This window comes from Tachysurus vachellii, chromosome 2 (assembly GCF_030014155.1).
Source record: "Tachysurus vachellii isolate PV-2020 chromosome 2, HZAU_Pvac_v1, whole genome shotgun sequence".
Classification (NCBI taxonomy): domain Eukaryota; kingdom Metazoa; phylum Chordata; class Actinopteri; order Siluriformes; family Bagridae; genus Tachysurus; species Tachysurus vachellii.
In genome coordinates, this window is record NC_083461.1 from 20,220,993 (window position 1) to 20,248,492 (window position 27,500).

Below are 27,500 nucleotides of genomic sequence, written 5' to 3' on the forward strand. Positions count from 1 at the left end.
TAATTCTTTTTGCTGCACGTCCAGTTCTTTATGCGGAATAGAACATTTGTTGCCTGCATATTTCCAATTAAAACTTCTTCCACATTTTCCCCTCTTATTTCTTTTTTTTCCATAAAGAATGGTGCAGATAAATGTGCATGTGCATTTATTTATTGGATATGTAGATCAGGTGCACTTCAATTGGGATCTCTGGGGATGCGCCTATGTGGATCCCGCCATGTTCAAAAAGCAACAGATCCTAACGAAAAGATAAAAATAAATAAATAAATAAAATAAATAAATAAAAAAACATGTAGCGTGTGCAGGTCTCAGATTTTCTATATTGTGTAGTGTTGACTAGGGATCAGATGATGAAGCAGCCAATGAATCTGAAATGGAACATCTGAATCTGATCTGTCTTCAACTTCTTTCTCTGGATTACAGGTACTGGGAAATGTGAGAACCAAATAGTTACAATAATGAGGACTGTGTTGAAATTTGGGCTGATGCAGCCAGAATAGGTTGGAATAACCAGAACTGCAATAATAAATGGAAGTGGATCTGCGAGAAACTGTTTTTTTAGTGGTAAGGCGATAAGTTGTATGATAAACTGTTCAGTGATAATGCAATAATGTAACTCAGTGTCTGTGTGTTGTGTCATCAGACTGCCAGCAGACCAAAGTGTACTGAGATGCAAAATCGCCTAAAAACAAAAATCTCAGACACGAACCTCAGCATCTTTACAGACAGAAGCTTGTGAAATCCCATATAAAGCAAAAACTACTTTGAGCTTTTCCTTTCATCTCTCCATCATGTTCAGTGTTTCTTTGTAATAAAGTGATCAGGCAATTGCAAAGTGTTGTTGTATAATTTTCCAGGGTGCACTGCTCACCTGTCCCCAGCAGGAGGCGGCATGAAGCGGTGTCCATCCGTCTGCATCGGTCACGTCCACACACGCTCTGTGCTCCAGCAGCACCTCTCCCACTGACAAGTAGCCGTTTGCTGCTGCTACATGCAGCTACACACACACACACACACATTACATCATGTGCATCACATCTCTTGTCTCTACCTTTCTCTGTTTCCATCATTCATTCTCACTCTGTCTCTTTGCTTACTTAGCTCTTTCTTTCTTTCTCTCTCTCTCTCGCATACTTGACTATCTCTTTCTCCCTTTCTCTGTCTGTCTGTATCTCTCTCTTACCAAAGTGGCCCCCTGTTGGTCCTTGGCGTTCAGATTGTCCCCTCTGTCTATTAGTGCTTGGACATCATTCAGCATGGCTCTCTCCTTAGCAGCACGACACTCGTCTATCTGCTCCTGAGTGATGCCTGTGCACAGGTGGAAATAGTTTAGAGCACAATTAATCCCAACATAACCTGTCTGTCTATAACAACAAGGAACATCTCACACGGTCACATGACTAATCATGATCAGAGCCAATGAGATGTTGATTAGTAAGCTTCTGAGAGTTATGACCAGGATGGTGTATTACACACATGGTACAATCTATGGGAGGAGCATCTGAGGCTCACAGAGTATAACATTTTGTAATAAGATTTGATGTTTTGCAGTGACATCACTCTGAAACTCACCTTGTTCTGCCATCACCACCTCAATGAGCTCAAGTGTGGCTTCATCCTCACACAGGTCATAAGGCATATTCCCGTCTGCATTTACTGCCAGCAGATCAGCTCCACTGCACACACACACACACACACACACACACAAAATGACCTCACACAAACCCTACCCAAAAACACAGTGTTTACACAATACGTGATGATCCAGCAGTTACAGTAGTTTGTACTACAGTTTCATCATGGTAGGTGTGCTACTCCGACTTAAACATAAAGACAGACACTCACCCCTGGACGAGGATCTGGACGAGGCCAGTGTGTCCACAGGTGGCAGCAGCGTGTAGCGGAGTCCAGAGTTCGCTGTCGCAAGCGTTGACATTCGCACCGGACTCCAGCAGACAGCGCACCACATCCACAAAGTCATCAATGCAGCACTGGGCAAAGTGAGAAAGAGAAATGAAACAACTTCGTTAATAAAAACAATTCTGTTTCACTTAATCCTTTACATTCTTCAGACAGTTGTTAATACTTCAGACTGGCTTACACTCATGCCATGTCCAAACAAGCAACGCGTCCTGCAATCCCTAAGCAGAATCATTTGAACACTCTGTAGAGTCTTGTGGGACTAGATCTTCTAAAATAGTGCTTCACATGCAGTGGAAGAACTGACAGGTTCTGAAACTCTCCAGAGCAAAAGCTATACAGTTCCTGGAACCTTTCCAGCAGGAAACAACAGGAACATCAAATAACATTTTATTATTATCCTATTAAATTATCCAAAAGCAGGTTTGGATGATAGACTGGTCGTTTAACGACGCTTGTAAGGGTCTGTAGAAACGTACAGACTCGGCAGCAGGAAGCAAGGAACATTCTGGAAGTACTGGGGTGAAAACAATTGGCTAGCTACACTTCCTGAGTTTCGAATAAAGCTCCTGCAGTGGAAACACAACAATGTGGAAAAGCAATGATTATACTGTGTGTGTGTGTGTGTGTGTGTGTGTGTGTGGGTACCTGGTGTAAGGCTGTGAGTCCGTCCTCATTATAGAGGTCTGGGCTAACACCACTCTTCAGCAGCTCCCTCACTGCAAAAAAAAACAACAACCACACAATCTTTATCCCACTCATCTTTTACCCATTTATTTATTTCCATTTCTGGAACGTTAAACTTTCTTACCTTCATCGAGGTCGTTCCTGGCAGCAGCCTCCAGCAGTGTGATGTTGCTGGGAAACCTCACCTTCTTCCCACCATTTTTCTTGCCCTTCTTGTCAGCATCACTCTTCCTCCATGCAACGCTGTTCTTCCCCATGCGTGCGGTCTCCTTCTCCATCTGTGCCCAGCCTTTGAGCTGCTGTACCCGTCTCTTCTGCGCATGCTTCAGTCGGTCTGTAGTAGAGAGGCGTCCCACACTCGTCATCTCAGACAGCAGCTCACTGTGCTCTGCCATTACAGGCGACAAAAAACAAACAAAAAAAAAAACAAGGCTCGGTTTGGTTTAAGCTTGTTTCCAGATTAGGAGATATCTGATGTTAATCATTCCTTGTGTTGATTTTTGCTGGTGATGTTGATTGCGACCTTCTCCAGGCCGGTTCACCATGTGGTTCCAGAAGAGCTTCTTATTTCCTGATTGTGGAGATGATTCTGAAATTTCAGACCTCCTCACTACTATTTTCGGCTTAACGGTGGTGCTTGTCCATTTCAGACAAAAATCACCAAAGTAAACAAAAACGTCACTGAACGTTGATGAATATTCAACATGGACCAGAAAAAACAAAACAAAAAAAGAAGAAAAAAGATTACATTTATTTAACAGGATTTTTTTTCCCCCCAAACTGAAATGAACTAGGCAATGTCTTGAGGTTTGAAAGCAAAAAGTACAGAGCAATCCAGGCTGAAAAAACTGAACCAAACTCCTGAAATAATAACGGAAATGTTAAAAATAAATGTTGTAAAGTGTGGAAGCAGAGTGGAGAAAGTTCCTGATTGTCAAATCCGACTTCTTTTGAAACGGTTTTCGGATTAAATCCGGGGGTGCCGATACTTTAATCTGAACGCAGACTTTGTCTTAGGAGGTAAAAATACAACCAGTTGTGCACGTGAGTGAAACCAAACAACAATGTTTCATTGGGCATGAAGTCCACTGGATAAAAATGCTCTTTAGTTTAGCTTCTTTGTTTTGGCGATTTAGGACGAAGCCTCAAAGTCACCAAGGATAGTGCAAGTTCAAGCTGAAATGAATCAAAACTTCATGAAGTGAAGGTAGAAATGTGCTGGTGAACAGAAGCCAAACCATTCAGCTTCACTTCAATCGAAGAATGAAATTATCTTGAGGTGCAGAAGATGGGTATCATGTGGAAGACAGGTGCGTTAAAGTGAAGATTTTCTCCAACATCTTCATGTTTCTTTTCTTTTTTTTTTTTTTGCAGTTTCCTGTTTTTAACCTGTGGAGTGAATATCACACAAAGAAATCCACTTTTTTGTTGTTATTTTCTTGGAAGAACAGCAGAGCTGAATAAGTGAAAAACACTGAATAAGTGAAAAACATGGAAGGAGTGATAATCATAGATTGGTCGTGTTCCTGGTCTTCCTCGTTGCTCCTCTGGATTATATCGACTGGTCTGGATCTTCACGGCTGATTAAAAGACCTGAACAGCAGACAATGATGTTCAACCATTTTTCCTGCGTCAGAACAAAAAACCTTTGAAATGAAAACCGAGTGAAGAAAAAGGTTTGAATTCTCAGAGCAGGTCTGAGAGAAGATCGATTCGGAGTGATTCCTCAGGATTGGGATCCATAACTACAGTCCAGTGAATTTCATTTATATTCCAGTGCATGAGGGTGTAAATGAAGCACAGCCATCCTGAGGAGGAGGGGGGGGGGGGGGGAGAGAGAAAGGATGACATTATACTTTATCTGTTTATAGTTACATTTAATCTACATGGGGGAAAAAATCAGTTCTTGTTGTTCCCTTCAGTCTCCGGTTATTATCTCTCCTCATAATAATAAGAGAAAAACAATGGCAAAGAAGTGTAAACTCTTTCCTAATGATGTGGGGAAACAAAGTTACAGCTTTAGCTCTAACACTAAAGACTCTTTCCACATAAAATGAATACTTAAATGAATATTAATGAATACATTTCTTCCACAAACTATCAGCTATATTTTAAAACAATCTGTTCCCTGTAAATGAGCTGTTGCTATAGTAACAATGAAGCATTACAAGGAAGGCATGAATACAAATGTCAGCACACACTTATGAGGAGACGTGTTTATTGTATAATTTTGTTAAAAGAATTGCGATAATTACAAAACCCAAAATTAAATTGAATCATCTTTTCTCCTTTTTATTCTGTTTCTTCTTTAAAAAAGATTTTACTTTTGAAAAGCAACACGGGCAGATTGCGGTCCTCAGCTAAGGTACAGTGAACAGCTCGTGTTTGTAGTACTGCATGCATTATTGATAAATGTCAGTGGAGCAGTAAACATGCAAGAACGTTCTGCAGGAGAAACGTCCAGAAGAGAGCAGAGGAAAAAAACAAACTGTAAATTAAATTTGACTTCAGACACACCGCAGACACACCTACCTACGCACTGTGACTGCAGGCCTGTTGTTATTTATCACTGTATACACACATACAGTTTAACCCCAGATGAACAGAGCAAGCTCACTGAGCTAACTACGAAGACTCATCAGAGGCATCAACAATCTCTGCTTTTCTCCTTTCATGCACATTTAACCAGAGGTTCATGTGCAACTTAGAACGGCACAGTAACGTTGCCTGATACACTTGCTGTCCCAGGGAATAAAATGGAGCCGTGGGTGCCAATACTTTTAATCAGGAAGGGGAGTTTGTTGGAGGACATTTTTGATGATGTGCAAGTGAACGTCAACACTATATGAGGTGTAAAGAATAGCATTAAGTAAGCTTTATTATGTTATGTACTACATAGTGAGCACATGTAGTAAATAAGCAGCTTGGTGAAACTTGAGGATGGAGACAGAGGTGAAAGATGGAGTTATTTTGTGATGTGGATCTCAGCTACATTCTATTAACTATTCTGAAGGTCAGCGACTATAAAATACAAACATATAAATACTTGTGACCAGGTAAATATGTTAAAAGAAAGAAGAGAAGGGAGAAAGGTCATCACAGGACTACTTAGGCTCTTGAGAAAAACAGTTGCTCTACATAGCAACATCAGGACATTCCTCACACTCCTGTTTTAACCAATCTGCAGGCTCCACTCTTTCTAGCTCTACCCGTGTGAAGGAACGTGTCCTAAATTGACTGTTTACATGGTTGTGAGAGAACAAGAAAACTCTCTGAATAACGAACCTGAATATCTCGACTTGGGGGCACGGTGGCTTAGTGGTTAGCACGTTCGCCTCACACCTCCAGGTCGGGGGTCGGGGTTCGATTCCCGCCTCCACCTTGTGTGTGTGGAGTTTGCATGTTCTCCCCATGCCTCGGGGGTTTCCTCCGGGTACTCCGGTTTCCTCCCCCGGTCCAAAGACATGCATGGTAGGTTGATTGGCATCTCTGGAAAATTGTCCCTAGTGTGTGATTGCGTGTGTGAATAAGAGTGTGTGTGTGCCCTGTGATGGGTTGGCTCTCCGTCCAGGGTGTATCCTGCCTTGATGCCCGATGACGCCTGAGATAGGCACAGGCTCCCCGTGACCCGAGGTAGTTCGGATAAGCGGTAGAAGATAGATGAATGAATGAATGAATGAATGAATGAATGAATATCTCGACTTGCCGTATAACCAGAGGTGGATAGTAGTTTACTTCGTTACATTTACCTGAGTAAATTTTTTGGGTAACTTACTTTTTGAGTATAATTAAAGATGCGTACTTTTACTCTTACTCAAATCTACTTTTACTTCGCTATAATCGGCAGCGTTCCTCCGTTACTCAAATGGTAATAAATATGAGATTTAATAATAATTAGTTTATATGACAAGTTTGCTGCTGCGCGAGAGTATGCTGTGCATCTCCCGCTGAAGTTTAGCGCGCCTTTAGTTGGAAGATGTTGGCTGAAGCAGAGGAAGATGTTTGCGCTTTATCAAAGGCAGATCACCCGTGGCCTCAAATTAATTCTATATTTTCACTCCAAGATGTAAAAAATAATAGCTTTATAATGCGATGCATTCTGTGTGCACCAAAACAGACAGACATCGCAACTTACAAGAATTCCAGCTCCAACCTAAAAAAAAACATGTAGCGGTAAGTGTCAAAATTATGCCTATTTGATGGCAATTTGGTAACTACGTTATTTGGACCTTAACGTAATACTACATTTCACACACTGTCTGAATGTTTTCCCTCATATACGCTCTTGTGCAATCCTGTGAACCCTACAAACAACACGTTCATGAACAAACGTTCATTATAAGCATCTGCATTTTCATATCCATGTTCCACAAAATAAATTGAATTGCATACTGTAAGATGTTTTGCATTTATACGCAAATCTTGACATCTCACTTAAGTTTTTTTCCACTAAAGTGTGGAACATATACAAAATAAAAACGGGATTATATTTTGTTTTATCCCTACCTAAAGAATACATGTACTTACTTATAAAATGTAACAAATTTAAGAATAAAGTAAATTAATCTTAAAAGGAAGAGCAGGTTAGCCCAGCACATCATTCATTTACATTATTAAACCATTAATCACACATATATATATATATATATATATATAAGCCTATTTTTTTCTACTATTTTTACTGCTATTTGTGCAAAGTGCCTGTGGATACATAATTACCAATTGATTGGAAACTTAGAAAACCACCTGGGTGTGCTTGAGATTTTATTGCAAATGACAGGTTATGTGATGTTAATGTGCCCATCACAGGACTGAGATAGGCTACTTTACTTCAACCTGTGTTTTATATTAGCAGAATAAAGAGACTTTTAAGGAGAGGAGTGTGAAAGCTCTCCAAGTAGTTTGAAAATCAGGGTTTTTGCTTCATATCAATCAGATGAGAAGTAACTATAACTACTTGAGTAGTTTTTTCATCGGATACTTTTTTACTCTTACTCAAGTAACTATTAACATTGTTACTTTTACTCTTACTTGAGTAAATATGGTCCATAACTACTTGTACTTTTACTTGAGTAAAATCGCGATAGACACGTGATCGATATCAATAAAAAATGTGTTTGATAAAACGTTCAATATTTTTTATTCATCGTATGAAAACAAAGGTTGCATAGGGAGTGACATGCTAACAGCCAATCATGTAACAGTATCAAGTTTGGTTGCGCCATGTCGTTGTCTCATGCTGGATTCTTCTTCAGTAACCGCCGACTGATAAGCAGAAAATGAGCCGCAGCGAGCAAGGAAATTGTAAATAAAAGAGGAAATATCAGCGACTTTTTCATATTTCTGCAGGTGTTATATATTTCAAATCAATGTTACTGTACTGTATCAGGTTTGTTTTTTTTATATTACATTTGTATCTCAGTCTACATCAGTTTTATTTATGTTTACAAAACCAGGGCTGTCAGGTATCACGCATTGACAGTCACGCATTCCGGGCTTTTGTCACGCTCTTCCGCCACACATTGTATTTTTCACACAAATGTATTGGTTTGCTGGGGGGGTTGGAAATGTCACTCTTGCCTGTCTTCAAAACTTGAGAGCCCTGCAAAACACTTATTTTAAAACACTTTATTCACCAGAAGGTGAACAGCTAGTGAACTTCCTAGCACTAAACTTGCACTAAATTCTCATGTTTCTCTATGTTTATATTTAACACTTTGCACTATTTTATTAGACTTTATTAAGCATTTCTTCATTTTCTTTCATTTTCCACCTTAAATGTTAAGAGATAATTGTTAAGTGTTCATTGTGACTTTAGACTTATGTTTACATTATAATTATTTGAGTTTTCCATGGTTGTTGACATTTCTGTCTTAATAACTGAGGGGATTATGATCAGAGGATGGTTAAGTTTAAAATAAAAATGTTTAAATGTAATATATTTTTCTCCTGGTCCTTATTTTAAATGGGTCATGAAAAAATATCAATAATTATCGATATCAAATGATATGAAACACTGATATCGTGATACAGTTTTCAGCCATATCACCCAACCCTAGTCCAGAATTACATCTGCAAAGTGTTTCATAAAAATTGCAAGTCAAAGCCATTTGTTTGGTTTGATTCTTTAATTACTCGTGTCGTCTAACTACAGTGACTAAAAATAATGGTGTTTATTGTAATGTTGAGTTAAAGAGCTTACTAAGACAGCTGGAACTATGAAAGCTGTGTATTGTGTACGCAATAAAATCATGTTTATGGACCCTCCGTCCCAACAACTTACTCATACAACGGCCCTTTCACAGAAGGGCCTTTTACAGACACACACGCACTCACTCTCTCTGCAGAATCATAGAACAGCTCAACAGCTGGTATATTTCTCAGTGATCTGGGGAAATCTTGTGAATATATAATGAGCGTTTTATGAGATCTTATCAAATAAGAAGATCTGGAACAATCGGAGGATCTGGAACAATTTGCCTTCATAACGTCATAGTGAAACTCAGATGAAGTGTTAGCGACTGTGAGCTTGAGTTCTAGTGACTTTGATGACCTCTGAGTTTCAGGTATATTTAGTGTTTAGAGAGAACACACCCTCCAACACATGGAAACTCATACAGTGGATCTTTTCAAACTTTGAATAAAACCTCCCTCTCTCTTTCTCTCATGAGAGTGCATGCACACACACACACACAATTTCTTATGAGAAAAAAAGAAAAGCTAACAAAGTGGGTGGGGCTACTACAGTAATAAATACTCTGTAGTGTTCACACAGTAAATAAATATGGAAAAAAAAAAAAAAAACATGTGAATGCACGATGTTCAGGTTTGACAAACAGCAGGTCTGCAAATACCTGGATGAACCTATGGACCCAAGTGCTTGATAAGTAACGGTGGTCTGGAGGCAGTTAAGTCGACACAGCAGGGCGGTAGTGCTATGTTAGATGTAGGTGTAAAACTATTTCCTACTGAACCTACACGGTTCACTTCTGTAAAACATGAACACAAAGGATTTCATTATTGTGAGAGAGAGTGTTTAACCCTCTAACATCAGTTATTATTGCTAGTAAGAAGATGCCATGTTTAAAAAGAGGGGAGCATGTTAGCAAAAAACTTGGAAGTGTTTATAATAAAAATAGGTAGGCGAGCGATATTGCAATCCGGTAAAAATCTATATCATTTCATGACATGGAACAGTTCTAATATCTGGTCCACTACAAGCACTGCACTTGTTCATGATCTAGCGCCGAATCCCCTGTGGGAATATTATCTAGCAGAAATCAGAGCAGATGAAGACGCTCAGGACAGGAAGTGATGCAGCGGATGCCCATAGCATCAAAGCCAAGATATTCTGATAAAGTATCTCATCAGTAAACACGCTCATGTAAGCTTGTGTCAAGCAGACGCAGTGAAATGTTGAGTAACGTACAGGGTTAGGGACAGAGATCTCACTGTGCTTTAAATCAGAACGGAGTTCCCCAAGTAGGCAGGAGGTTTAGGCAGCATGAGCACAGCTACTTCTCTCACTTCATAATGTTGGTCAGATACTGAATGATCATTAGACAAACAAACCAATGGACAGAGCATTGCGTGATTTCGCAGTGTTGTGGAGTTTACAGTGCTGGCTCAAGAGGTTAAGGCTCTGGGTTGTTGATCAAAAGATCATGGTTCAAGCCCCAGCATTGCCAAGCAGCCACTGTTGGGCCCAAAGCCTTTAACCCTCTCTGCTCCAGGGTGATGTATTATGGCTGACCAAGGACTCTGACCCCAAACCTCCAATTTTTTGCAATTTTGGATGAACCTACGGATCCAAGTGCACGATAAGTGACAGAGGTTTGGAGGCAGTTAAGTCGACACAGCAGGCTTCTATTCCATTCCATCTTTACACTTTAGCGAAGGCATTTTAGCATTGTGCTTCAGACTCAGTTGTACAACGCCCTCACTCTGCGTTGTTCACTGCTCCAAGTCTTTGCTGAGCAGCGTTATGCTATCACTTTCCGCATGTCCTACAGAGAAGCTGTTATTCTATGTGGTGTTTCATACAGTCAGCACAACCTTCACACTCTTCTTCTAACACAGGAACATGAGAGAAACAGAAGTGGTTTGGTTCCTTTGAGTTTTAACACTTCAAGGGGTTAAAAGTGAAGGTCACTGAACTTATGCTGTTTTTACAACCTTCTGATAATGTCTGCACACACACACACACACACACACACACACACACACACACACACACACAGTGATAAGATTGTGTTTCATGAAGCAAAAAGCATTCACATAAAGCACTCTGCAATCTTAACACAGTTACAACATCCAGTGATATCCTGGTGTTATCCAGTGACCTCACACTACCTGCTGATATCAGCCATGAGACAGCATTATGTTGTGTAACCAGCACAATATAAAATACTGACTAGACAAATTTTGCTGCTCTGAGACAGACATCATAGTACTTGCGGTTCTTAATTGTTACGAGCATAATCTCTTCTTATACACCAGATGCAGCATCGGACATTGTGGTAGCATGGATAGTTAAAGTTAAGCTAACTTTCCACACTGGTGTGACGGTCTGAAATGTGGGTTACAACTCACAACCGTCTGCTGTGTTGTTACATCTAAACACCTTTCAGAATCAGGTCATGTTTTTCCTGTCTGTCAAGTAACCAAAATAAAGAGACTCGCTGGGATCGCACTGCAATATCGCACTGTGAAGGTATCTGGTGGGATTGCACTGCTGGCATCCACTGGTATCTCACTATACTCCAAAACTGCACTACGCTGTGGAATCTGGTGGTCCTGCACTATCCTATGGCATGTAGAAGAGATTCTGGTTCATCTTAATGTTTCCCTCACTGGAGATTTTCTTCATCACCATCACTTCTAACTTGTTCATTAGGACCTAAATCTGTTTTTCTGCAAAGATTCTTTTTGAAAATGTTCACGGTTAAAAGCAATTTAGAAATAAATGTAAAATTTCACCACAGTCTGCCTCACTGTAGGTTTATACTGACGAACTAAACTTAGTCCAAAAACCTTTGTTAAGCGGCTTTCAGGAAAAATACTATATAAAAATAAAACATTAAAAATTTATTTCGGAAGAAAAATATCTAAAGAAAGAATATAATAATACAGAGAACAATAAAAAGAAAGTTAACATGTTAGAGGTTTAAGAGTGGTCAGCTGCTGTGGCATTTATGACTTCATCAGATGAAGAAGGTGGTGGTAAAGGAGGAGGTGGCATGATGAAAACCGACATGATTCTGACTCAGTAATGAGATATTAAATAAATATGCGAGCGTTAGACAGGTTGAACCAGTCATTTTGATTATTTACATACACACATGCCGCTGCAGGACTGAATTTATGTCCACACCCTCACAGATTATATCATCATTAACAAGCGCTACTTTACATAATGTGATGTTTCTGTGGACACTGGCTAACCTCCAGGAGCAAGGAATATCACCAATATGCACACTGAGATCTTCAGCAAAGTAACAAAGTGACCATATGATGTAGTGTTCAATGCAAAAACCTTTGACTTTCTTGAAGAACCAAGAAAAAACATAAATGGCAGCTTCAATGATAAAAACACCTCTAAATTTCTACTCTTAATGTCTTCTTCAAACAGTGGATAGAGGTTGCTATGGAGGTCGCTGGTAACGTCACAGTATATTTTCAGGTTTTCCTTCACAGTTCTTGCAATGTTTCCGTCATGAAATGCTGTAGTTTTCCTATGTCTGTTTTTCAGGGAATTCCAAATTATTGTACTGCCTACACCAAATGTTTGTGCAATGGGTCTGAAGCAACACACTCTAATCTTCCTCCTGGATTCTGCTTTCGTAACAATTGCAATCTACACTTAGACTGTAAATTCAAGGGCTTACAGCAAGACTAGACTTGGATGGGTTCAAACTAAAGGTGCCATAGGATAAATCAAAGCTCAAATGTTTTTAGTGTATAGCAAAAACAACAAAATTGCCTTTGCTGTTCAGCAGAGGACTGTATATTCATTCAGCAAGATAGATATATTCAGGGAGGACAGCAAGGTGTTTAAACCTCTAGTGACAAGCAGGAGAAACCAGGGCCTCACAGTCTTTGGGGCAACAAGCAAGAAGCTGTGGCCTGATTGCAGTATTCTGTGTAGAATAAGCAGGAGAGGCAGTTGTCAGTGATGCCAGCAGTGGGTAGTACATCCTCACCAGAGAACTGTCCAGCATCATGAGTGAGATCCACAGTCAACGCTGAACTGACCAGACATGAACAAAAGAGTCAGGCCAGATTAAAAATGCTTTGCAGGGTGTTAAATTTGTGAATGTGCCACACTCCAGGGAGTATGCTCCTCCAGAAACACCATGTGTGCCATCCAGACAAACAAGTCTAACCATGGGCCAGGCCATTTGAGGAGCACCTGAGCAAAGCAAAGAGTTCTATGTGACTGGCATAACACCGTCAGACCAGCACACAGATCAGAACCAGTAAGGCAAATTTGTGGGTCTGACAGAATTACATCACCTAATTACAGGTAACAGCCATGTTCAATGACTCCACACTCCATCAGCACTCTACAGGATCATACTGTCCTCCAGGCAGTAAGGGATGCACCCATGATGGCACACTCTCTCATGGGACCTGCTTCCAGAAAGAGCCCTTTCATGAGAAGCCGCTGCAGCTACAGTTAGTGATCCTAACATCTACAGCAGGAACCAGTACTGTTCAAATCTTAACAGCAAGCAAGATGATGTCTGGCCCAATAAAGGATAGCAGGGTTGGTAGTGAGACTGATTGTTTATAAGAAAATAAGTAATATGGGACTTTGGGACTTCATTGTGAGTGTGCGTTGTATTATTGTGGTTACCAGTGTAAACTACTTCTCAGTCTGTAGGAATTAAAAAGCAAAGTTATTTAATCAGACAGCTAGTATACAAGTCCAAAAATGTCAGTAAAAATAAATCAGAGCCTACGCTTCATTATCACATATCAGAATCAGATCCAGCCCTGTGGTACTCCTCTGGGTGTTAGCATACTTCCCCTATCACGAACATTCCAGTGTGTTTTAATCTCTTTTCCTCTCCAGAATCATGTCTCCTTCCTCCATACGCTATCTGCTGCTGCCTTTAGTCACACTTGCTAGCACAGTAATTCAACTACAATAGACTCTGTCCCAAATTCACAGCATATCTATTTATTGTTCTCAGTAAACCCAACCCTCAGAGTGCGTGAACTAATGATGATACATTTGAAGTGAACAAGCTTGTTTTATTGCTAGCACATTAAATTACGGTCAGTGTCATTCAGTTAATGCATGTATAACGATGTGACCTAGATAGGCTGCATTTCTGGGTCATATCCAGCTTTAGAAGCAGCGTGTAAAAATACAGATTAGCGCAAGTCTTTTTGCTTCTTCCATTAAACGTATCGTGATGATCTCACTCGGATGATTGGCTGGCGCCACAACACTAAAATCATATCTTAAACAATGCTGTGGTCATTTCATGTTCCATGAACCTACAGATCATGTTGCCTAGATGATGAAGACATTTAAAAGTGTAGTCAGAGATACTTTACCTACTTTACCCCAGTGCAGCTGTAACTTAATACTTACACTATTCCTTTAATCTTACAAGAAAAACAAAAAAATGTGTCATCTAATTTGCAAAAGCAGGTTGAAGCAGGTTTCAATAATTTGCTAACATTAACTAGATATATTTCACTTGAGTTACCTGCTTTTCTTTGTTAATCCAAGGTAAGACTAGCATCAAATACTGGTTGTGTATTTGAGATAAAATCAGTCTACCTGACATGAATTTAACTTTTGAATACTACACATTTCAAAGTAACTTTTGTTGAAACTTTTACTTCAGTACATTTTCGTACAGATTTTGATGCATTGTTTGTAATTTCACTTAAGAAGTGACTGCCCACAAACACCTTGCTAAGTGAGCTCTGATGGTCCTGATTGGTTTTGTCAACATAGGCACTCCAGAGCAGACACAATGTAAGAGAAACCTCTGCATGTTCTGCAGAAATTAAATAAGCCAGCTGTAGGGCAGGAGAGACTGTGTGCTGCTTTATTGAGTACAGGAAGCATACAGGCCACGAATAAACCCACACAGATTATCTCCGTCATGTTCAGACGAAAGAGACAGAGAGAGGATGTGGAAACAGGAAAAAAAAAACAAGAAGAAACACGGTACACATTTTGTGTAGGAGCGCCACAATTTAACATCATAGTACTCTAGGATCAGCACTTACTCAACAATACAGCAAAAGACCATAGTTCTTATTTCACTTTGTCGTTTCAGCCAATCAACATATCAGTTTGGAATGACTGACTTCTGTTTGCGTTATATACTCTCAGATATCCGTGTGAACAAACTTTTGGAGGCATCAACTAATATGTTGATAAACTCTAAATCAGCCAAAAATTCCCAAGCCTGCTCTTGGCACATTTATACAAAACGCATAAGCATGAAAGAGATGAAGACGACAAACGAGTGAAAAAGTGCACACTAAGCATGGCAGGTGCTAAACCATCAAATGGTCATGGCAACCTTTTATACACAGTGCCATTACTTTTGTCTTGAACAATCTTAAGTTTTGTGTGTGTTTTGGAATTGATTTCTTGCAGATGTGAAGCGAACAACTTTTACTAAATTAGTTGAAATAAATAAGTGACTTAAACTCGCTATGTAAAGTCACAGTACTGATGTTAGCATTAACTCATCGACAGTGATGTGATATGAAGATAATCAATGAAGGCTTGTGTTCCAGCATCTCCTTACACGCAACTAAACACAAATGTTTCCAAAAACTTCGTAGCTTTTTATATGCAACACTTTTCTTTCAGGAATTCTGCTGTACAGTTTATCCAGCAACCTCGTCTGAAAAACTCCCTGACGAATCGGGACAAACTTCTGAACACGTTTAAGACACGTTCAGCTATTTCGTACAGCTGTAGGAGAATTAAAAATAAAATAACCATATACAAGTTACACATTTCTTTGCTCCTAAACACTCGAAAAACACAAAAATAAACAGTTATATTTGTGTTAACACTTTAGGAGCAAACTGTAAATTTTAAGCAAATGACTGGAATTCAGGACAACTGTACAAACTGACAGTGAAATATGTGCAACACAAGCGACTGACTGCCAAATGACGTGAAGCAGCCTGGTTTCTACTGAAGTAGTGCAGCACTGTTCACACTGAGCAATAAAAATCTCCATTCTAATGGCATTTCAGAGCTAAAACGTCCCCGATCTCCAGCTTTCCGAGCTGAACTCTTTGGCGAGATCAAAACTCAGCAGCATTAAAAACACCGACAAGTTCAGCCGTCGTTGTGACCGCTGTCATGATCTGCATCTTAAAACTCTAGCCTAAAACAACAAAGCTATTTAATAATCCAGAAAACCCAGAATTTTTGTACACAAAACCGAGCTTTCTGTAGGTTTGAATGTGACATGAGTTTTAATATTCAAACACGGGCCAGAAAGGGAAGCTGGGTTCGTGTTAGTATTCAATGATTGGATTAGTGCATACAGCTGATATCTGAGACACGACACTAGTTTATTTATTGAAGGGTGGAGACTGAATTCCTTTGAAATGCAGGGGCAAAAAAGGAAAATAACACACATTATTAATTTAAATGTGTCTTGAATGTGACATTTTGTAATATCAGCACACACAATCTATGATATTCTAACATTATTTGGTGAAGGATGAAAGAGGAGAATTTGCAGCCACTAGTTTGGAAAGCCCTGATTTTAGACGTAAATAAACAGTGTTTCAGCTTTAGGGTAGTGCGTGGGTACAGTGTTCTATTACAACCAGCGTTAATCTGTTCAATCTGAGATAAGCAATATAAATGCGCGCACACACACACACACACACACATGCACGCACGCAGCTTTACTTCTGCCCCACAATAACCATAAACCAATAAAACTTTACACAACGATTTATGAATCGAAGTTAAGATGAAATAAAACACTGAGGTACAAAATAAAAACCTGACATTTTAAATTGTATAAAATTTGCATTAATAAGTTAGATTTATAAAAATAAATTATTCAAATATAAATATATAAAACTTCTAAAAAAGAAAATAACTACATAATTTTTTTATTATTAAATTTTAAACAATACTATAATTAAAAATTCCTCTGAATCCAATTATCACTATTTGACGTTAGCAGGATGCAGGGGCTATGTTAGCCACTACGTGTTCGTTTTCTTTACACCCCGGTATTCCGACATAAAGTCTGTTTTGTGACGTTATTGGCTAACCGCGCACCCTCACACGTAATCTTCCTATCACCGTGTAGAATTCTGCACGCATTGACCAATCCTGTGCAGGGGAGGGCGTGACTTGTCCTAAAACGGGTGGGAAGAGAAAACGAACATAGCCACGACTATCCCTGACAGGATGTTTCATAATAAATGAAAACATTTATCGTGTATAAGATCACAAACTACGTGTCACTCGCGTTTTTAGACGTGAAATATCACAAAGTCGAAGAAGGTGGTGAAAGTAAAAGTATTGTTTTGCGCGCTTTTTTGATTAAGTTAATAAGTTAAGAACCGAAAGAGAAGCCGGATAGTTAGCATAGCATAGCATAACGTAGCATAACGTAACTTGGAAAGGAAACCTGTCGCGGAAACTGAACGAACATGGTTTTTTTCACCAGAATTCCAAAAAAATAACTAAAAACCTCACCGTAATGTGCACAAAAAGAAAAGCAGACCTGTTTCGCTTGAAGTTTGGCTGGAGGGGCCTGGTGAAGTCATATCCGCGTTAATCGGCCCGCTTATGTCCCGCGTAGCCACTCCATGTATGCAGCTCGGCGGGGTAAAGCTTCTCCATAACAACCGCGCCGCTGTCCCACTTAAAGGGCCGCTTTAATGCCTTTATCCGCAAGGGGGCGACATTATTCCGTCTGTAATGCGCATATCTGAACACGTGGTGGCAGCAAAACAGCGATTATTCATTTAATTATATTCATTTTGTCCACTAGATTGAGATGAGAACGTTGTTGCAAAAAAAAAAATAAAAATTACCTGAAAAAGTAGACTTTACAGAAATTTGGGAACAGTAATTATTGAATAATTTTAATTGTTTATTTCATTTTCAAAACGTGTTATTGTTATAGAGCAAACACACATTTGGCCAGACAGACAGATAGATACTCAATCAATCAATCAATCAATCAATTAATCAATCAAATAAATAGCATTTACAGTATGAAGCTTGGGGATGTTCAGTACTCATAGTGAACAGTTCGTCTTTCACATCAGGTTTTTATCGTGTATTGTTACAAAAGTGTGTTTCAAGGTTAGAATTGTGATTTATTGTCATTCAGAATTTGATCAAAATCCATTTTATTGTGTTAATCCTAAAAATGCTAAATGGTAAAATAAACAATGCAACAAAAGAATCTATCCTCAGAATTTCCTATATTTATGAAAAGGAAAGTTGGAAGATGAATTTTTTTTTTTACATTTAAACATAAATTGCAAATTCAAAAAAAGACACCTAAAACCTTTACAGTAGAACTTCAGAGATGAGTCACGTTTTGAGTTTTTAATCAGGAGACAACACTATGCTGACACTGACGCTGTGCAGAGGCTGAAGGGAAAAAACTCTCTCTCTCTCTCTCTCTCTCTCTCTCTCTCCTGTCTGCTTTTAATTAGATGTCATTCCTTCATTCCTATCAGCAGAGATGCCCTTTCACACCCAGAGATTACAAGATAGAAAAGATAAGATCAACGCAAAGCAGCACATTTGTAGGAAAAGACGGTTCTGTCTTTGGTCATTTTCTATTTGATATCTCCATGTTATAGTCATTTAATTTGTATATTAAATGTTTTTCATTAAAGGCATTACCCTGAGACATTTATAGTTTTCTATGTATTTGCAAAATTATATGTGGAAAATAGCAGCCCCTGTGTCACGAATGAAGGAGAAATTTCCATGAAAACATTTAGGTGTCATAAGACAAACACGTGAATGTGAAGGTCAGAAGTGCTTTAAAATTCATTTTTATTTTATTTTATTTTTTTGTATTCCCACTTTGTAGTGCTTGGTACAGAAAATCTCATTATTCCATCAATATAATTATTCTATCAATAATCAATATATATTTATGTGAAAATCTAATTAATACACAATAAGGCTTTAAATATAATTTTTTCGTTCATTAAATGAAGTTAGCATCAGTTTAACTACTTTAAAGTCTTTTTACACTGACGTCTTTAATGTTCTTAATTTCTATAAAACTGGCAACTTTCCCTTTAATTGATTAAAAGAAAGTCAGAAAGCACGTTACAGATAAAAGATGAAGAGACACACTGAGTCCTGAGACACCTTTAACTTTAAGCTTATTGTCTAGAAACTGAAAGTTATAGGGTCCCTTTCGAGTCTAAAAGCAGCTCAGACTCCGATTCAGGACAAAGCCAGAGTCTGTGTGGCTCACTGGGATTTACTCAGCAGGACGAGTCGACCTTTCAGCCTCGGCGTCTCGGAATCAGTGGGGGGCTTGTTCAGCTTGTGTGTGTCTGTGTTTGTGCGTTTGTATTGTGGCTCCCAGAAACGTTACAAGAAAAAAGTTTTTTTTTTGTATTGTACACTGATGGCTTCTCTTTAGCATAAAACCCTAACTAGTGAGGTCTCACCAGTTTAAGACTCACATCCACCATCCATGAAAGTAAAAGAAGGACGGAGATGAAGTTAAAACCCATCACAGCTACTCTTTCACTTTTCACCTCCTTTACATTTCTAGTAGAATAAAACTCACATCAAGTTGCCAATTAAATGACTATTCAAATGTCTTGCAAAGAAATGCTGTGATGCAAACACACATTCAGAAAAGCAAAAAATATCAATAGAAACAGCGATTAAAGGTGGCCAAGCATTTTCTGGCCCATTCCTTGGGGACTGTGGAAGACCTGAAGCCACTGAGACCATCAGGTTCCCAAGAAGATATTATATTTAAGGCAAAATGTTAAACTGTTCCTGAGATGTTGTCTGAGGAACAATTGAAGACAGGAAGTCTTCAATTGTCTTTAGTAGCAAAAAAGTTTGATTCTTAACTCTGGTCATGTTGTCTTTATACTGTATATAACTGAAGTGCTGCTGAAGTATGTATTCACTTCCTGTTTGAGGATTTCAATGTCAGAGTTGTTATGGAAGCCCAAGAAACAGGGTTTGTTTGCTCTGGTCCATGAAGGCTTTGATTCAAATCAAATTTGATTTAAAAATGCTCAGAAATAAATTTTTTAATAAGATTTTAAGAATTAAATTTAATCAGGACACAGGAATGTGAAAAAACGTGGAAAATGGACACTTTCTGATTTCATGGTCATCATCTTGTTTTTAAAAATTGAGAGCTAAAACATTTACACATTCTGTGTGTGTGTGTGACAGACAGAGAGTGAGAGACAGGGAGTTATGAAAACTACCTAGTTTCAGTGGCGTGTGTTTGAGCCAATCTCAATCTGAGTCTAATTAGAGCTGCAGGTGGTGGTGTAGAGCCTCATCATCACACACACACAGAATTTCCCGGAGTTTCTGCTTTTCTGAGGAACAAGATTCTGAACTTTAAACAAAAACACAGAGTTTATACCGAAGAGAAAGACTTTCACTGAAACACAGGTGACGTGTGTGTTTTTCATCTCCTGAACAAACCTGTTTATCTTCAGCACACAATCAAGTGTAGCCTGTCTCTGACACCTCACTTTTACTTTTAACCCATAATACTTTTTCTTTTTTCTGTTTATTTCTTTCTTATTTCTTTCCATGAATTTTCCCCTCACCTTAGTTTCTTTTTAAATTTCCCTTCCCTTCTCACAAACTGAAACTGAAGCTCTGAGATTTGTGTGTGTGTGTGTGTGTGTGTGTGTGTGTGTATATGCATGTATGCATGTATGTATGTATGTGTGTATGTGTGTTAGTACATTGAGAACAGTGTGTTGTCCCAAATACATAAGTATTCTCTGGAATAAGTACAGTTTAATGGCTGTGTTCTTAATGTACTAGATAAAAGTCCCCTACACCATGTGTTGTGCTCTGTACAGCCTTCATTGTGTTGATATTATAAACCCTGCATAGTGCACTATGAGGGAAGTTCTAAAGGCTTCCTCATATACATTGGGATATAAAATATTAGTGGCATTAAGTAGTGTTTGATGATTTAGTTTCCTGTTAATTAGAGAACAAAAGCCTGCACATAAATTGCATAGTTCTACTTTTTAGGCAGAAAAGTGCTTTAATTGTTTCAGACGTGGTATTTAGAGTAAATCAATTTATGGACATTTTTGTTAATAAATATTTACAGATTGATGTGTTTTAATACATTAATGACAAATGGCTGGTCTTAAAAGTGCATCCTGTGTAAATTACTTGAATGTTGTTTCATTTATTATTTGCTACAGATGGCTGTACTTTAATCCCCCAGTGTTACTTGGGAGTGTGTTCATTAGCCAAGTGTGTATATTGTGTTCTTTTGTTTATTGAGTGAAACCCACTATGCTACATTATTTCTCTTTCTCACTCCCTCTATCCTTTCATCCCCTTCTTTCCTTTTCTGTCTGTCCTTTTAAAACCCACAGTTTCAGTCATGCATGGTGTGTGAACAAGTCCCTTTTTTTAGGTTCCCTCCCCCAGTGAAGCCAATGACTTCATTTCAATACTTATCAGCACTTACTATAAGCAAACTGTCAGGGGGGTTTGGGGTTATTTGTCCTTCCAGGTACAGTGGTACTGGTACTTTATTTCCCCCCTAAGATTATTATACTAATGATATGTTGAGGTTTCATGTTGGGATATAGTCCTGAATTTCAAAAATTCTTGCATTTTGCCAATTTACTGAACATTTCAGCTTTTCCAGGTTGAAGTCAAAAATTTAATCAGAAGAAAATGAGGTAGTAAAATTGTTTCAGAAATCAGTTTACTTACCCTTTATGTTCGGATAGTGCTAAAATTGATAAAAGGTCAATAATGGCGAAAACATCACGTATACTTTCTCAAAAACATTTAGTAAGAATATGGAAATGAACCAGTTCTAGTTTCCACCCCCTCCTCTATAAGGGGACTGATGGTTGCCCTCTCTATTTACACAGTGGGATTGACGTGAAACGTGTTAATTGTTTGCTCCCCAGACAGCAAGGACGTGGAGCCCTCAACTTTCCTCCTCCTCCTCCATTATCATCAGCATAACAAAGCTCCAGGGGTGAGCGGATTGGCGAGGCGCCTCCAAGCCGCACAGGTAGACCGGAGTCCGGCTACAGATCTCATCCACGCAGCGGTGCACCGGGACATCCTAGGAAACCTTGCGCCCAAACTCCGGGGCCATGGACGGAGTTTTGGCGCAACACAGCGGGGCTATGGGGAGTGTGTTACCACAGCTAACCGGCCCCGAAGAAAAGCCTGTGCCCGTATTGATGGACGAGCCTCGGCCCGGGACTCGCGGTGCCACCCGAATCCCCGCGGATCAGCACGATGGCGAATGGGCATCAAACGCAGCGGGCAAGAAGAAGAACTACCAGCGCTACCCGAAGCCGCCGTACTCTTACCTGGCTATGATCGCCATGGTGATCCAGAACTCACCGCACAAGAAGCTCACCCTCTCTCAGGTAAGGACCAACACCTGTAGGAAATGGTGAAATATTGCTGTACAAGAATGTAGATTATCCCCAGCATGAAATATTACTGAATTCCACATTCTAGAAATACAATGCATAATACAGCTCTTATTTTTAATGTACGTTTTTGTTCAGTTCTATTCTATTTTACACAAATTGCTCTGAGTGCAGTTAGTTTGATTCATTTAATCCGATTAATAGTTTTGCCAGTTCTAGGTTGCTGTTTCAGCTTCTAAAAATTAAGAATTATTCACAATATCAAGCCATTTTTATGAAGTTTGTGTGCATTCTTTAAAAATGAATACAAGTGAAATTTCCTTAAAACTAAAATCATAGCTTTCTTAAAGAGAACGTTTTATTTTTCCTTGTATATATTTCTAGCAACATGTCACAGTGAACTAATTGCATGTTAAAAAAATCAAGAGATGTTTGTATTAATAAATTGTTAATTCTGATTATTGTAACTTAAAGTCTATTACATAGAGTATATTATAGTCTATTCACAGAAAACTGAACAAACATTTTATTGAAAATGTGTGTTTTTGTTTGCATATATATATATATATATATATATATACACATACATACATATATATATATATATATATATATATATACACATACATACATATATATATATATATATATATATATATATATATATATATATATATATATATATATATATATATATATAATATAAAAAATAGGTTTTCCCCCCAAAGCACAAACCCCTTAAGCAAAAATATAAAGCCATTTAAAACCTGTTTCAGCCCTCGTAGCTAGTTGTGATAAGGATTAAAGATAAAAGATAAGATGAACTTTATGGGGTGAAAACAAAAGTCTCAAATGGTTCTGTAAATTGATTTCTAATAAACACAACATAACGAAATCTATTACAACAAACATTAATTTATAGTTTTAATTATAGTGGAGGTATACTATTTATTATTAGAGTTTACACACACACACACTTTGGTGCAGGGAGTGAGTTGAAACTGCTTGAGCTCTGCTTAGACAACATGATAAGAATGAGGGATGACGGGAGGAGGAGTGAAAGTAATGCACACTATCATGTGTGTAAGGGTCAAAATGTCACCTACATTAATAAATGATCATTAAGTATCTGAAATATATAGCTACCCATAACACACTTCAGGTTATTTAAATTGTGTCCCTAAGACAACTGTGTAATAAATAAAATTTGAATGCTGCAGCTTCAGGCGGGTGCATTTATTTCTGCTAATGTATGTAATGTAATGCTAATATCTCTGTTAACTGGTGTTGGAGAGTAGCTAGTTGGCCAGCTACTGATATTATTAGCTTCTATACCTCTGAGATAGCATGACAAAGCTAGCATGGTTCATTTCATTTCTGGAACTATCTACTACTCAAACAGGGTAGTCTTAATTAATCTTAAGTAACATTAAGTAAGAAATAGTGAGAAAAGTTGAGTATTTTTATAGGATGTAGAAACATTGTACTGTTTATTTACTTTTTGGTGTTTTGAATTTTGCTCAGTTTGTAGCTTTAGTGTAGTCGGCCTGTAGCGTAGTTTGTTTCTTGATTGTTGTTTCATTCACAAAATGTTTTCTATGACACTGATGCTAGCCACACTTACTTAACTAGCTAGCTACATGTTCTCTTTTTAACAATTCCTCTTCTACTTTCACGTCTACATTTTAGTGAATACATTTCTGTCCCACATTAGCATTTCAGATACTGCCCTGTTTAGCAAGAATGCTAACAACTCTTTGTGGTCTGTGCTACACCCGAAACTCACTTTTGTGGAATACTGAATTTAGAGCAATGATGGTACATGACATTGTGACTTTATTTTCTCCTATTCATCTGCTCAGATCCTGAAAGAGATCAGCACGCTCTTCCCCTTTTTTAAAGGGAACTACAAAGGATGGAGAGATTCGGTGCGGCACAACCTGTCCTCTTACGACTGCTTCGTCAAGGTGTGTATGTCCTTGATGTCCCTGTATTGACAACTGTGAAGAAATTAATTTGATTTTAAAGCAGTTACACCTAGCATAATTAGCATGATCCAGGAGTAAAGGCAGAGTAAGCTAAGAAGCTATACAGCAACCCATAATATTCAGGTTTGGAGTAGATTTCAGCAGTAGAGTTGTTACTCAAGTTGTGTTTGTGTTTTCAGGAAGTTTTCCTAATGTTTGAACTTAGGTTCTCTCAGTCAACTGCTTGCTTTTTTCACTTCCACAGCTTGGCCAGGACATCATTGCAGAATCTGCAACAATTTTGAATTTCTGAATGTTTCTTGAATGTTGATCTTTGTCATAAAAAGTTGCTGCGTCTCTCTTCAGGTGCTGAAGGATCCGGGGAAGCCTCAGGGGAAGGGGAATTTCTGGGCTGTAGAGGTGAGCAGGGTCCCTCTGGAACTGCTGAAGAGGCAGAACACAGCCGTGTCCAGACAAGATGAAACCATCTTTGCCCAGGACCTAGCACCCTACATCCTGCAAGGGCACACTCCTGCTCAGCAAGATGAAACGCAACCCACCGTGCCTGACCTGTCCATCCGTCGCCCTTCCCCTGCTCCAGAAGATCTTTATCGTCCCAAACTGGACTCGTCCTTTGCTATTGATTCACTTTTGCACACCTTTAGACCAGCAGACGCTCTTAGGGGTCGAGGAGATGGGTGGGGGGTGGAGTCAAACCATCGTTCACCACGCCATCGATATATTTCATCAAATCGGAGTGCATCAGCCAGTTCCGCTAGTCCTGCGTCTTCCTCATCATCAGATGAGGACTGGAGAGGGATGACGCGATTCGAGGCAAGAAAACGAGGGACAGATGGAGGACATCATGGAGCCGAAGGATACAATAATTATTTCCCTCCAAATAAAGTAGCGAAGCGCGGTAGTTCAGCGCCTCCTCCTTGGGAGTTGCCAACTTCTTACGCCAAGTACACACCCCCAAACGCTGTAGCCCCACCTAGCATGCGCTTCAATGGGAACCCTTTCATCCCCCTCGGCTCTGTTCCATTTTACAGCCATCATGTTGCGCCCAATCACTTCAGCGCTCATTCTTACTGGCCCCTGTTGTCCAGTGGGCGGGTTTCGTTGCAGGCTCCTCCCCTACTAATGGACTTGGACAGTATGTTGCAGTCAGTTCCACCCAACAAGAGTGTTTTTGATGTGCATATGCCACCAAATCAATATGGACCTCTGTTTAGCAAGTATTCTTAGTGCTGCTGCCACTGAAATATTATTTTTAAATGGGAAATAAATCATTTTCTCTCCATCCAAAGGCAGGATCATTCAATTTTTGCTTTCAAATCTGCCTGTGTTTACTCAAGGAAAATCTACCAATTGACTGATGAATGTAACACAGCAATGACCAAAAACTTTGCACTGACAGTTTGCACTCATTTTACCTTTTTATTGCCATTTTAGTTTTTTTTTTTAATTATTTCAGAAAAATCTTTTAAATGGTCGCATTAACATTTGAATGTGGTTTTTTAAAACATTGTGAGAAAGCGAGGTGTTGTGTAAAAACAGGGTATTTAACTTATGTTTACATGCTTTTTGTGTGGTTCCTATTTTGACGTTTTTTTTTAAAAAGATATGCTGCAGCTTTTTTCCCTGTAATGCCACATGGCTAACCTCAATGCTAAATTCCACATGGGGATGTAATGCTACTGTAAACAGTAATGCTAACTGATGGACCAGTTAGTGTTCGGCACATTAATCTAATGGTTGGTGTTGATCGTGTGGGTCACAGATGAGATGACGTGTGAAACAGTGTGTGTCCCAACCCCCGGGTTTGAGAGAATCTCGGTGCCGCTGCATCTGCATGTTGATGGCTCGTCGTTAGTCTGCAATCTCCTGAGCTATTCAGGGGAAACTTATCAAATGCAGATAGGTCTGTGTGTGTGTCGGTTGAAAGTTGTTCTCCATTGTTAAAGGCTATTTTATACCAAAAAGGATCTATTCCAAACGTTTTGTCATATTTTCTCCATCATCCCTCAAAAATGTGCTTTAACTAATATACAGCATTTTCAGTATTTTTCTTTTTTGTTGTTTGTCTCTTTTTTTCATTTTATCCTTCTGTATTTTATTTTATACAGAGTTTAAAAGGGACACATCATTCCGTGTATGTTTTCTTTTTTCCCATTTTTGATGTGGAAATATGTATTCCCCCAATTGTCCTCTTAGTTACTCCAAGCAGAATGTACTATTTGCTCGTGCATTTCTGCCCCCCCTTCTGCCACATCGCAGCTCTCGAGGTTATTTGTGTCTTTGCTATTTGTGTCTTAAAACATTTGCCTTGCATTTTAAATGCGTTTCGGTTTTGTTTTTTTTTGGTAATATGACTGTAAATGTCTAAACTACAAAAGTTGTCTGCCATTTGGTGGAATCAGATTGGTGAGGAATAAAATGCAGAGTTTGGTGCTGTTTTAGGAAAATAATCTATGATGCAGTGGTGTGATGAAGCAGTTTCTGAGGATCTGTTATCTGTATTATTTTTATGTAACAGCACATCCTCAAGTGTCTATTTCTCTTAGGCCACAGCATCTTGCCAATGTTTTTTTTTCTTTAAGTATATACAATTTTTTTTATCCATTTATAGTTACATTGTGGAATTTGCACTAAACAACTTCCTGTAAAACTATAAAGAATCATTCCTTCATGGGCTTCTTTTTTATTATATTTTATGGTCATGTTACCAAGAAACCAGGGCATGTCAGCTCCTGTCCTGAAGACGGAGCATTCGCTGTATGGTTGCCTGTGAATGAGCTGTTAGTGTAGAAACAATAGTGAATTAGAAACACCATGTTGGTGTTAACCTGTGCTCTGTCGGAGCTACAATTAATCAACACCTGACCAACCAGAATTCAGAATCAGCAGAGCCAGGTTAGAAATCAAATGTCCAAAATGGAGCTGTACCCCAAGTGTCGTCCATCACCTAAGATATGTTTCATACTCGAATTAACAGAGGATACAGATTTCATGTGTCAGACATGTCTTGACTGATGGATTGTGCTCGGAGTGTTTGAGACTGTCACTTTGCAGTTTAGTTTTGCACTTTGTTTGTAAAGGTGTGAAGGAGGTTCAGTGTTTAAACTGCATGTGATTAGAGCTGTAATGATGTCAGGACCCCAGTCTGAATAGCAGTGTTAAATCATCAGAGTAACTTTAAAGCACTATCAATAATGACACTTCATAGAAACATTAATAACCTCTACACACTATCTATTGCACTACATTATATATCACCACATTTAC

General features: G+C 38.8%; 2 protein-coding genes across 4 annotated transcripts in view; one reads left to right on the top strand and one right to left on the bottom strand.

Moving 5' to 3' along the window:
* ppp1r16a (protein phosphatase 1, regulatory subunit 16A) overlaps nt 1-17,489 on the bottom strand; it is a 38,162-nt gene extending 20,673 nt beyond the window's left edge. Inside the window, exons 1-7 of one of the 2 annotated variants that reach the window (XM_060862933.1) lie at nt 17,355-17,489; nt 2,732-4,415; nt 2,569-2,639; nt 1,846-1,991; nt 1,573-1,676; nt 1,184-1,308; nt 872-997 (exon numbers count right to left, since the gene is read on the bottom strand). In XM_060862933.1, coding sequence (XP_060718916.1) covers nt 872-997; nt 1,184-1,308; nt 1,573-1,676; nt 1,846-1,991; nt 2,569-2,639; nt 2,732-3,002 — 843 coding nt within the window. In that variant the 5' untranslated portion in view covers nt 3,003-4,415; nt 17,355-17,489. The remainder of the gene's footprint in view (nt 1-871; nt 998-1,183; nt 1,309-1,572; nt 1,677-1,845; nt 1,992-2,568; nt 2,640-2,731; nt 4,416-17,354) is intronic. The other variant, XM_060862924.1, reaches the window with a different exon arrangement.
* A 2,659-nt stretch (nt 17,490-20,148) lies between these two features.
* On the top strand, nt 20,149-26,255 carry foxh1 (forkhead box H1). Of its 2 annotated transcripts, none has more exons than XM_060890925.1 (4): nt 20,149-20,260; nt 21,766-22,239; nt 24,108-24,212; nt 24,579-26,255. In XM_060890925.1, exons 2-4 carry the CDS (start codon nt 21,958-21,960, stop codon nt 25,458-25,460), a joined length of 1,269 nt encoding a protein of 422 aa, XP_060746908.1. In that variant the 5' UTR covers nt 20,149-20,260; nt 21,766-21,957; the 3' UTR covers nt 25,461-26,255. The 2 variants fall into 2 exon arrangements, with proteins under 2 accessions (XP_060746908.1, XP_060746918.1); XM_060890935.1 differs by having other exon boundaries at nt 20,219-20,260; nt 21,770-22,239.
* Nucleotides 26,256-27,500: the final 1,245 nt, after the last annotated feature.

Bases quoted from the DNA above. Each gene is read 5' to 3' on its own strand.
- foxh1 (XM_060890925.1), top strand. From the start codon at position 21,958: ATGGACGGAGTTTTGGCGCAACACAGCGGGGCTATGGGGAGTGTGTTA. The intron at 22,240-24,107 runs GTAAGGACCAAC...TCATCTGCTCAG, and splicing joins AGAAGCTCACCCTCTCTCAG to ATCCTGAAAGAGATCAGCAC. The intron at 24,213-24,578 runs GTGTGTATGTCC...GTCTCTCTTCAG, and splicing joins CTTACGACTGCTTCGTCAAG to GTGCTGAAGGATCCGGGGAA.